Source organism: Microtus ochrogaster, linkage group LG2 (genome assembly GCF_000317375.1).
Source record: "Microtus ochrogaster isolate Prairie Vole_2 linkage group LG2, MicOch1.0, whole genome shotgun sequence".
Classification (NCBI taxonomy): domain Eukaryota; kingdom Metazoa; phylum Chordata; class Mammalia; order Rodentia; family Cricetidae; genus Microtus; species Microtus ochrogaster.
In genome coordinates, this window is record NC_022028.1 from 33,884,926 (window position 1) to 33,897,581 (window position 12,656).

The following is a 12,656-nucleotide window of genomic DNA, read 5'->3' on the forward strand; positions in this document are numbered from 1 at the left end:
ATCTACTAAAGTCCTAGCTGACCTGATACTACAAGACCTGGACTGGTCTTGGGCTTGCAGCAATCCTCTTATCATGTGATCCTTGATCTGCGTCAACATTAGCCAACGAGGGACAGAGGCAGCACCCTGGGCCAAGGCTTACCCATGGAACTGTACTCCTTGAGTTTCTCTAGAACCTCAGCCATGCTCAGGCCCTGAGCAGGCAGAGCTTTCACATACTCTCTGTCCACCTTCAGGAACGGCATGTGCTTGACGAGATCCTTCTTCGTCTTCCGCAACTGCTCTTCGATCTCCAAGGATAAAGAAAAAACAGTTAACAAGAGGCGAAAGAGTGAAGTATAGAGATCCAGTCAATGGCACAACACCAGACAATGCATAGGTGTACTAAATTAGAAGGGATTTATCTTTTTTTTTTAAATGAAAATGAACATTTTATCTCTTTAGCCAGCCAGTGTGTACAATGCCTCTTAGAAATTTAAGAAACCAACTTTCCTTCTAAAAGTCAAAGATATATTAAACGTCCACCTTTGCCAGCTGTGCTGACATCACTAACACTGCACTGCACTTGGTTTGAACTGGCTTAAGCCAGCACTAGCCTGAGTGCGACATAAGGCCTTTGTTGCTGTGTTGTCAACAGTGATACTGCCATTGACAAAGGCTGTCATAAAACAGGCCAAGCTACAGCAAAACGGGGTCCTAGCTGTTTTACAATTGACAAATAACTTTAACAGACATTTAAAAAGTATGGAAATCCACACAGCTCCCAAGGTGCCTGCAGACTTAAGAATTGTCAGAATGATTATACCACGACTCCTTAATCTCTATGGGCAGCTTCACCCATCTGACCCAGAAATGCTAGGAGAAACTATGGTCCTTTCTGCCATGAAATTTATCAACTATGATTCTTTTCCATCCTCAAAGGAATACTTTCTGAGCCACTTCTTTTCATTTATTTACTCATTTGCTCAACAAATATCTGCTGACTAGGGATACAGCCACTAAAATACTAAAATGAAAAAAAAAAAAAAAAACAAACAGCTGGGAGGTAGTGGTACACGTCTTTGATCTCTGACTTCAAGTCCAGCCTGCTTTACAAAGTGAGTTTCAGGGCAACCAGAGCTGTTATACACAGACAGAAATCCTGTCTTGAAAAAAATAAAACAAAACAAAAAAACAATACAAAGCCCTCATCTCTTGAAGCTTGCTTTTAGCAAGAGAGACAAATTTGTACTAACAGTGCCCAGGAGAAACAGCAAATTATGAACACCACATGGCTACTACTGTTGAGACTTGGATGGTAAGTACGGAGGGAAAGGCTGTATGTTACAGTCAATATAGATGCTACAGTGCTGTAGCCTCAGCAATAGTAAGTAAGGTCTAATGCCCAAGATCTCACACCAGTTTTCATTTTCTCAGCCCTGGCCACGATGATTAGACTATGAAGGAAGTCACAGAAAAGCTGCTCCTAAAAAAAAAAAATTAAAAAAAAAGAAAAAAAGAAAAGCTGCTCCTTCAGAGCACTGAGGGGCAGACCACTGGACAACGTTGAAGCACGCTTCGGACATAGAAGTGTTGGTTAAGTCATAAATAGAAGATCATGCTGTATGTACAATGACAATACATGAGGAACAAATTATGAAAGCTGAGTGGTCATGCATAGATCACTGTTTTAAGGAGGGAAAACAGAACCCCCCCCAAAAAAATTCCATTGGGAAGTATATTAAAAAGCACAGCAAGTTCTTCCCATCACCAATTCTTACATCCATTACATTATAAAATTTATTTTTATAAATTTATAAATTTTATACTTACACATAAAATTTACCTTCATATTTAAAATTTTAACAAAATTATAAAATGCAAATGTTATGCTTAATTGCTTTCTGTCTTTTCTCCTAAAATGCAAGTTCCATAAAAGGAAAAACCTGCTGCTGTTCAACTGGCAAAACAGTTAAAAAAAAAAACGAATATTGAGAACGTGTACATGTGAACGCATATAATAACTTCCTATCTCTAAGCCTCAGAATCTGAAAAATGAAGGTACCTACATGGCCTCTAAGGATCTTCAATTCTATAACTTTATAAGTCTAAGAATAAGTTCTGGAATCCTAGCATTTATTTATTTGTCTCAAAACTGTCGAGGGGCTAGGAATGGAGCTCAGCAGTAAAGTGTGGCCCAGCATCTAGCATGTCTGAGGTCCCATGTGTCATGGCTATCACCACTGCTGCTGCCATCACCACCGCCACCACCACCACCATCACCGACAATGATGCCATCACCACTGCTACTACCAAACCTCAACAAACTGAACACTTTATGGCAGCTCTACAGTCAAGAGCCTGCCTTACACTGAGGACTCAAGCCCCCACCCCCACTGCCAACATCAAAGAAAGAATGTTTCTTTGGGAACACAGCTCAGTGACAGACAGCTTGCCTTTTCTGTAGGCGGTACCTGATTTAATTCGTAACTCTGCAAAAAAAATCAGTCAATCGGTTAAATCAAATCATTCTTGTAACTGAAGGCTGGAGACATTCAAATCCCAAGGAATACTAATGGGGAGTCCTCCTCTCCCTTGTGACACAGCCTGTCACAGAAGCCTCCCGTCCCCCACTCCAGGAGACTCAAAGTCAGAAGTGTAGGAAAAACTGAAAGTAAGTAAAGCTGGGGAAAGCCAGAGAGGTAGGAGACATGTCAGAGCAGGGCACTGGAACTCTGAAGACTCTCAGAACTTACAGGTCTTTACATCTTGCGAGGAGCCTGTCCGGCTTATCCTCCCTTGATAAAGAGTTCAGCCCTGAGGAGAAATCTTATCCCTTGTGAGTGATAGCAAAGAGGACAAAGTGAAGAGAGCGGGTCTACTGGAAAGAGGGGCAAAGGGCAAGAAAGCCGCTGTTATCTCTCGCACGTTTCCAACCCTGGAAATGGGGCATTATTGCCAGAGGCCTACCAGGTCCTGTGAATATAGTTTCCCTGGAACACAGGCAGGTTCATCCCTTACCTATCTTCTTTCTGGGAACCACGGACTCAAAAATGATTCCTGTGGTTCTTCACAGAAGGTCTGCCAACCTGTAATCTAATCCCCAGATGTGTATCCAAATTCAGTCCAGACAAATATTGTTCTAAAGCACAGTAAGACTTCACTCAGTCGGGTTTTCTAATTTCAAGTTGTTCCTTACCAGACTCCTCATCTTTCTCTGGAGAGGTGAGGATTCTCAAATGTGGCTTAAGCCAGATTCTCCTGCTGTGGGTCCATCCATACCACGCACTGGGAAGTGTTTAACAGCCGCCCAGCCTCCACTCATAGATGCTAGAAGCCTGCCATTAGAGTTGTCACCTAACCAGTTTCCATACACTGTCAAATGGCCCCTAAGTTTGGGGGACAAAAATCACTCCTCTTTCTTGAGAATATTGATCTGGCAACAGAAAGAAGTGGTATGCACACCAAACAGGGAAAGATCCGCACCGACTGTAACCTACCTTGCGTCCAATAATTGGCATCTTCCTTACTAGCCTAAATAATTTCTTTTTAAACCGTGACCATAAACCTACAAGAAACAAACAGATCTATTAAGGCATATGAAATCCCAAGGATATAACCTACTAGTCAGCAGACAGCAACTATTTAGTATTCAGTTGTCTTACAACTCCACTTCCGCCAGAGGGAAAGTATCTATATTTATGTGCCCCTCCTCCACCCAGACCTCAACCTGCCCTTACATACACACTGTTTTCAGCATACACTTCTAGAGTTTGATGTATTTACCAGTAACAGTAAAGATAAGTTCCCATTTATTTCTTTTTTCCTGAAGAAATAGTATAGCCTACTACTGTACTAGACTTGTTTTCTTCCTTAGAAGTACTAAAGATGAGCATTTCCCCATTCATTTCTGTCTGTGTATGTGCAAGGAATGAGTACATGTGCTCGTGCTCAGCTATGTGCCAGCGTGCATGCACATGTGTATTCCATTAAAGGAAAGTTCTGAAATCTATTTAATGTTTTCCTTACTGAAGGACACATTCTTAATTTTTGCTATTACAAACCAGGCTAAAAATAAGTAATCTTTTAAACATGCCATAGCGTACACAAATGCTCTGTACAGATTCTTTTGTTATCCAGGAGCAACTAGGAGACCCTCACCCAGCTTTTATCCAAGGCATGAACTGAATTATGAACCTTTGATGCATTCCTAAGGAATCTGGGTAGGACAACTCCTAACTTAGTGCCACCCATGCGTGTCTATGCCTTCAACTGGCACTCATCAAGGCCTGCCTGCATCTTTGCTTTACTGTGCTTGCTTTAGGTAGCACTGTCCTTCTACTACTGTATCCCATCAACACTGTAAATCCTGGCAACAGAACCACTGAGACCCAGACTATGATAAAGCAACAAGAGAGACTGAAGCCACTGATTTGTAAGCACTATTTTGTTTTCAGAATATTTTCTCCTAGATATACAACTGATGTGGGATTCCCCTCTATATAATATAAATATGTTTTATTGCCATTGGTTAATAAAAAAAGATGCTTTCGACCAATGGCTTAACAGAATATAGCAAGGCTGGAAAAGATACAGAAAGAGAGCATGCGGAGAAGACGGAGACGCCATGTAGCCAAAGGAGAAAGATGCTCGGGAACCTTACCAGTCAAACCTTGCTCATGGTAAAATGTAAAATAATAAAAATGGGTTAATTTAAGATATAAGAGCTAGTTAGAAATACGCTTAAGCTATTGGCCAAACAGTATTATAATTAATATAGTTTCTATGTGATTATTTCGGATCTGGGCAGCCAGGCCCAAACAAACAGCCTCCATCTACATACAAGTAAGCCTTTTTATGTGAATTAACTATATCCCTTTTTCTATATTAAAAATTCTTGTGGAGCCGGGCGATGGTGGCGCACGCCTTTAATCCCAGCACTCGGGAGGCAGAGACAGGCGGATCACTGTGAGTTCGAGACCAGCCTGGTCTACAGAGCTAGTTCCAGGACAGGCTCCAAAGCCACAGAGAAACCCTGTCTCAAAAAACCAAAAAAATAAAAAAATAATAAAAAAAAAATTCTTGTGGGGCATGGTGGCACATGCTTTTAATCCTGGTACTTGGGTGGCAGAGCAGGTAGATCTCTGTGAATTTGAGGCAAGCCTGGTCTTCAGAGCAATTCCAGAATACCCAGAGCTGTTAAATAAAGAGACCCTGTCTTGAAAAACAAAACAAATAAATAGACAAAAATTCTTCTGGACCAAGATGGTTCTGTTTCTGCTACAAGGTCAGCAAAATGCATGGCACAGCAAACTGACAACTGAAATATCTCATCACAGAAAACGGGTAATGAATGCTAACTAGCTCACCTTAGCCAGGATATAATGCATACATACTTCAAAACAGTATGTTGTACATAGTATTTACAGTTTAATAAATGTTTTAAAGAAGTAAATACCTAAAACTAATAGTAATCATAACAAATAAGTAAAAATGTCAACAGCTGTAACTTTAGTCTGGTTTTATAAATATACAATCTTAAAATGAAATGTACCCAGAATGGTTATTTGAGGGGTCAGGGAAAATGGGAAATGGGGGCTTTGAAATTTTCTGGGCTTAGAGACAGGGTTAATATAGCCCAGGTTGACCTCAAACTTCTAATCTTCTTGCCTTGGCTTCCCAAGGGCTGGGAGCTCAAAGCGGCATCACCACGCCTGGCTCAGGAACTGTTCAAAGTTCAATATAAACTAAAGAGAAAATTCTGGAGATAGAGAATGTATGATGTGAATTAAATGTAATTGTCACTAAACTTTGTACTTTGAAATGACCAAAATGAGAGGCTGGAATATAATTCAGTGGTAGAGAACTTGCCTGGCATGCACAAGGTCCAGCGCTGGATCCCAGCAAGCACCTTACCAAGCTTAAAAAGGTACCGTAAGACATGAACATGGTGCACAGACACATACATAGGCAAACACCCACACACATAAAATATAAAATATTTTTAAAAAGCAACATAGATATATATGTACTATCACAGTAAAAAAAGAAAGAAAGAAAGCAAGAAAGAAAGAAAGAAAGAAAGAAAGAGAAAGAAAGAAAGAAAGAAAGAAAGAAAGAAAGAAAGAAAGAAAGAAAGAAAGAAAGAAAGAAAGCCAACAGGAGGACCACTGCAAGCAAGTCTGGTCTACATAGTGAGATTCTATCTCAAGCTGAAACAAAACAAGACAAGATAGATAAGATGGGGGAAGAGGAGGAGGGATGGAGGGATGGAGGGATGGAGGGAGGGAGGGAGGGAGGGAGGGAGGGGATAGCAAGCATAACTGAATAAATGAATACAATGGCTCCTTGCCACTGAATCAAACACCTCCTGAACAGACAACTAAGGCTACAGCCACACATAAACCATGAGCTGAAATGAAAGGCCAGTCTCATCAACAGTGTAGGGGAAAGTCTAGCAATGATGAGGAATAGAAACTAAAGAATGCTTTAAATTTGCAGTGAACTCTAATTTTAGACAGGACAGTCACGTCTCATTTTCACTTCAATTAAAAGGCTCTAAAGCAGGGGAACTTGCCTCTTGGCTCTCATGTTTTGCAACATTTATTTTGTTTTAACTGCAATGCTACTGATAAAAAGATTTAAAGAAACAAAACAACAACAACAAAAACAACCGACAAAGAACGAGAGGCTGGAGAGATGATTCAGTAGTTAAGAACTCTGTCTGCTCTTTCGAAGGACACAGTTTCAATTCCCATCACCCACATGACTGTCTGTCTCTAACTCCAGTTCCAGGGGATGTGATACCCTCACACTGATACACATACAGACAAAACACTGATGCACATAAAAATAATAAGAATAGGGCTGGAGAGATGGCTCAGAGGTTAAGAGCACTGGCTGCTCTTCAAGAGGTCCTGAGTTCAATTTCCAGCAACCACATGGTGGTTCACAAACATCTGTCATGAGATCTGGTGTACAGGCAGGAGAAATATTATACACATAATAATAAGTAAATAAATCTTTTTAAAAAATAAGAATAAAATCATTTTTTAAAAAGATAAAAAACAATCTGGTTTCTAATATTAGTAAGTGTGGGGAGAACCCAGAGAGCATTACAAAATACCCACTGCCAACATCTACGGTTTGGTTACAAATATAATCACACACCCTCCCAAGCACAACAGCCTGTGGGAGAAAGTAACTCACAGGGTTATGGTCATAGTCACCTGAAGGTCTAGGTGGGGAAGAGATGGGTGTGCAGGAAAGGTGCTTCTGCCTTAGGAAGGTTGGGACATTTGCAAGCCAACCACTGAAAGACAGCTCATCCTCAGCAGCCCCATGTCCCTCTTAACAGAAGTTCAACTCCAAAGGAAGAAGAGCCATATGCTACCATGCAGATATTCCTAGGACTCCCTGACAAACGGTAGCTCTGCAAGCACTGCTCCAAAGAAAGCAATACATTTTCACTCTGGGAATCTCAAACAATACACTATGTTCTAGGAAGAAACTGGTACTGAAAAATGTGTAAGCTATACTCTGAGACACTTGTGAATCTTTATAGCAACTAATAGCTAAGGGATTTTTATGTAAACTACAAATGAAAAAATTCACAAAACCAGAAATAGTAATAGTTATCCAGAAGTATTAACAGAATTCATAATTCATAAATAAGGGTCTATTTCCCATCTAAATAGATTTAACTAAATCAAGAGATGCTTCCAACCCATCAACCGTGAGTGACATTCCGGCCCACCTTGACACAAGAGGCAGTATACTTACTCTCTGGCTGGAAGATAAGCTCATACACCCAGACTATCAGCAGGGTACACAGGACACTCCACGCAATTAGCTGCCAGGGCTCATATTTGGTGCAATACCCATTCACATAATTCTTGGCTTTTGTGGAATATGCTTCCAAAATCTCCAAGTAAGGCTCAAAGTCCTTCTAGAAATGTAAAAGAAAAAAAAAAAACACAGAAACATTACTAAAGGCAGAGAAAGGAAGTCTGTTCTTCAATTCCCATTTTTCAAGGGCAAAGCTGACATTCACGATGTGGCCGCACCTCAGCAATAATCTTATCTTCTGCGGCCCTCAATGTTTCAACAACAACTGCTCCATCTAACAGTGCCACATGGACTTTGTCACAATTTTTGACCTGCTTATTTTGTAAAATAAGAGGACTAATCTTGATCACGTTAAGAGTTAGGCATCACCTTTATCTCACTGCTAGTACTCTGGGACGGCTTCTCTCTGAGTGACATCCCAAGTCCTTCTTAACTTACAATTTTGACACAGGGTATGACTAAGTTTCCAGGCTAGTCCTGAACTCACTTTATAGGGAAAGCAGTTCTCAAACTTAAATCCTCTTGCCTCAACTTCCCAAGCAACTGGGATTACAGAATGGAGCCAAGTCTGGACAGATCTCACTCTTAAAATTCATCTCTGGAGGGTGGTGGTGGCGCACGCCTTTAATCCCAGCACTTGGGAGGCAGAGGCAGGCGGATCTCTGTGAGTTCGAGACCAGCCTGGTCTACAAGAGCTAGTTCCAGGACAGGCTCCAAAACCACAGAGAAACCCTGTCTCGAAAAAGAAAAAAAAATCATCTCTAAATTTCTGTCAAGCATTAATTTATGATAGGCTTATCACAAGCAGCCTTGCAACAGTCTTCTCTTCCATTTCTTATCTCCCTGACTACAAGGTTAGGCCCCTTAGGATCTGTTCTTATGCTTATTTACTAGAATATAGCGCCTTGCAAAACTTAGTTTATTGGATTCTTTGTTATTCACTAACAGTTTCTTTGTTTTTTGTTTGTGTGATTGGTTAGTTGGTTTTTAGAGACAGGGTTTCTCTGTGTAACAGTTCTGGCTGTCCTGAAAATTGCTTTGTAGACCAGGCTGACCTTAAATTCACTGAGATCCGTCTGCCTCTGCCTCCCTAGTGCTGGGATTAAAGGTGTGCGCCACCACTGCCCGGCTTACTATCTAACATTTTTAAGGCACTAAGCTAGTACCTTGCCCCCAGTGAAGGGGATGTATTTATATTATAAATTTTATTTTCTGTGTATCAATGTGTTGCCTGCATGTATGTCTGTATATCACATGCATGTCTGGTGCTAGAGGAAGTTAGAAGAAAACATGGGATACCCTGGAACTAGAATTAGGATGGTAATAAATTACCACGTGGGGACTGGGAACTAAACCAGAGTCCTCTGCAAGAGCAAAAAGTGCTCGTAATCAAATCAGTTCTCTTGCCCCTACACTTTCGTGTATATATATATTACATGCATCCATACACAATGATGAAATTCTTCAGAAGGAAATGTATAGAAAGGGGCCAGTGTATGCTAAGAAAGCATCAAGGAAAGGCTACTTTACTAAAGGGAAGAATGATAAAGAGAAAACAATTTTGCTAATACATTCGTTTTAAAATGGGGTCTTTCTATGGAGTCCTGGCTGTCCTGGAACTCACAATATAGACCAGGCTGGCCTCTAACTATTCTTCTGCCTTGAATGCTGGGATTAAAGGTATGTGCCAACATGACCAGCTTGAGAGAGATAAATTTTAAGTTAGTTAAAAAGGTAGAAGAAAACTCTACAGATGTTTAAAAAAAAAATGGCATACAGGAAGAGTACTGCAGCTGAAAATGCATAAAAAGAACCCAGATATAACATACATTCTTGCCACATGGTAAGAGTGAAGCTACACTGATCAGGGACCATGTCTGTCTTTATCCACTGCTGAGTTCCGCCATACAGCAAGCACACAATCTTAACTGAACACAGTTGTGGATAGTGGAGGTGAAAGGGATGCATCAAGCAGAGAAGTGAGGCAGGGAGAATATTAAAAATGGGTTTGGGGGGGCTGGAGAGATGGCTCAGTGGTTAAGAGCACTGACTGCTCTTCCAGAAGACCTGGGTACCCAACATCTGTAAAAAAACACCAATGCACATAAATTAAAAATAAATAAATTTTAAAAATGGGCTTGGGCCGGGCGGTGGTGGCGCACGCCTTTAATCCCAGCACTCGGGAGGCAGAGGCAGGCGGATCTCTGTGAGTTCGAGACCAGCCTGGTCTACAAGAGCTAGTTCCAGGACAGGCTCCAAAACCACAGAGAAACCCTGTCTCAAAAAAAAAAAAAAAAGGCCTTGAAAGCTAGCCATAAAAGCACGCCATGCCTATAATCCAGAATTTGGAAGAATGAGGCAGGCCAGGAAGATAATGAGTTTGAGTTCCAAGCTAGCCTAGTCTACACAGTGAAACCCTTTCTCAATAATTATGTAATAATAATAACAACAATAACAGTAATAGGCTTAGGGAAACTAGCATGAAAGATCAATTATAAATCGATAAGAAGTTTTGGTAAAGTAAGTAGATGGCATATACTAATGTTGTAAATCTTTATCAATTTTGAGCCAGAAACACCACTTTGGGGGCTTCTATAAACATCTTATCATGTTCACAGAGGGAAATGTTCAAGTGTGTTCCTTTTAATGCTTTTTGTTAACAACAAAAGAAAAATTCAAGAAATGTAAATGCCCACAGATAGAGAAATGGTTAAACTATAACACATGTTACGTATCCATGCTGAAACATTAAAAATAAAGATCTTTATTTATAAAGAAAATTTATGAAAAATAATATTAAGTAAAAAGGAAATAAATCAGGACTATAAAAAAGACATAAATTGTTGAACATGCAAGTGATTTTTTGCTTTAAGATTATTTGTTGAAGATGACTCAGAGCAGGTATCAGCAACAAGCAGTTTAGTTGAGTGATTGCTGGAAAGGGCAAGGGGGAAATGAACTGGGTTTGCCCTGACATAACACTGGGAATGTTCTATCAATTTCTTATCAATTTGATAAGAAAAAAAAATATACATTTCTGCTTTGTGGTTCCTATGTTCTGATAAAAAAAAATGTGATTAGTCAGCCTCCTGCTGCGGCCACCACATTTCTACGCCTTCCTAGCCCCTCAAGGGACTCGACCTTCTGAAGCCATAACCCTAAACAAATGTTTCTCTCCTTGTCATTAAAAAAAAAAAATGCAAAATTGGGGCAGTTGTATTTTGTTTTCATGACAAGAGCTCATAGAACTCACTACATGGCCTAGGACAGCTTTGAACTAGCAGTAATCTTAATGATTCAGCCTCTACATGCTGGGGTTATAGATTTAAGTCACCATACCCAGCTAGCAATACAAATGTAAAAGACGTGTCTAAAGGTGTAGAAACTGGATTTAGTGGCCATCACAGTTAGCTTCAAATGTCAACCAGACAGGGCTTAGTCATGTAAGAAGGAAGTCTCTGATGAGGGGCTGCTAGATCACACTGGACTGTGGCGTGTCTGTAAGGAACTGTGTGGACCGTTACTTGTGTGCACTTGGAGTGCACTGGGTTATGCTTCAGCCTGTCAGTAAACTGGCAAGCAACATTCCTGAGGTTTCTGCTTCAAGTTCAGGCCCCAAGTTCCACCAATGACAGACTGTGACCTGGAAGTGATGCCAAATAAATCCTTTCCTACAAAGCCTCTGGTCAGTGTTTGAGCACAGCAACAGAAGGATACTAGAACAAAAACTTTTGGCTATGAGAAATTATGGAGTGAGAAAAGTATAAATAATTCCAAATTTTCAAACTCCAGTTTGAGAGATTAGTTAAGTGGTTTACCACTTACCTATGGTAAGACTAGAAGAAAAGGAAAGCTAAAGAAGTAGAAGATGTTTTGAAAAAAAGATGGTATCGGCTTGAGTTTTCTTCCTCTTGGCTATCTATTATTGTTAAGAACATAAGATCTCACAAACAGATCGGGTACTTAACAAATCTTTCTTGAACTAACAATGACTAAACGCTTACATTCCCCTCAAGCTAGTGTTACCAGGAGGTAGAAACCTTTGGAGGTTATGAAATCATGGAGGAGCTGCCATGATTACAAAAGACAGACCCCAGAGAGTGAACTTGCTCCTTCTAAGAAGTGAGGTCACAGCAAACAGACAATGTCTAGAAACCCCTCATATGAACTCTCTTCTGAATGCCACCTTCTAGAAGTGGACCCTCAACTTATGTTGCCTTGAACTTAAGACTTCCAGCCTCCAGAACTGTCAAAAAAAAAATGAGTTTTTGTTGTTTATAAGCCACTGTTTAAGGCATTATGTTACAGCATCCCAAATGGACTAAAACAATACCTTTAGTAATTGGACTAATAAAAGGCAATTAACATTAGGCAGGTTTTAGGTTCCCTGAGGGCTATCCATGGAAACAGCTCTACAACAGGTGACCATTCCCCAGAGTCCGCTGTTGTTATCAACAATTTCAATCCTACAAAGCAATGGCAATTACAGCATAAAAATTGGGAAAGACCAGAGGAGTCTGTCACCAAAGGGATGCCATGATTTCTACCAGGAGACTAGGGTCAAAGCTGTGATTAAACCACATAGTTAAACAGTATGTTATGACCTGGGTGGTGGTGGTGCACACCTTTAATCCTAGCACTTGGGAGGCAGAGGCAGGAGGATCTCTGTGAGTTTGAGGCCAGTCTGCTCTACAGAGTGAGTTCCAGGACAGGCTCCAAAGTTAATGAGAAACCCTGTCTCAAAAGACCAAAACAGCCGGGCGATGGTGGCGCACGCCTTTAATCCCAGCACTCGGGAGGCAGAGGCAGGTGGATCTCTGTGAGTTCGA

The 12,656-nt window shown here is 40.6% G+C and overlaps 1 protein-coding gene across 1 annotated transcript in view; it reads right to left on the reverse strand.

Annotated features, from left to right (window-relative positions):
* Positions 1-12,656, reverse strand: part of Sgpl1 (sphingosine-1-phosphate lyase 1) — a 50,816-nt gene that overhangs the window by 18,728 nt on the left and 19,432 nt on the right. The window contains exons 3-5 of the mRNA XM_005360081.3: positions 7,762-7,927; positions 3,480-3,547; positions 143-290 (exon numbers count right to left, since the gene is read on the reverse strand). Coding sequence (XP_005360138.1) covers positions 143-290; positions 3,480-3,547; positions 7,762-7,927 — 382 coding nt within the window. The remainder of the gene's footprint in view (positions 1-142; positions 291-3,479; positions 3,548-7,761; positions 7,928-12,656) is intronic.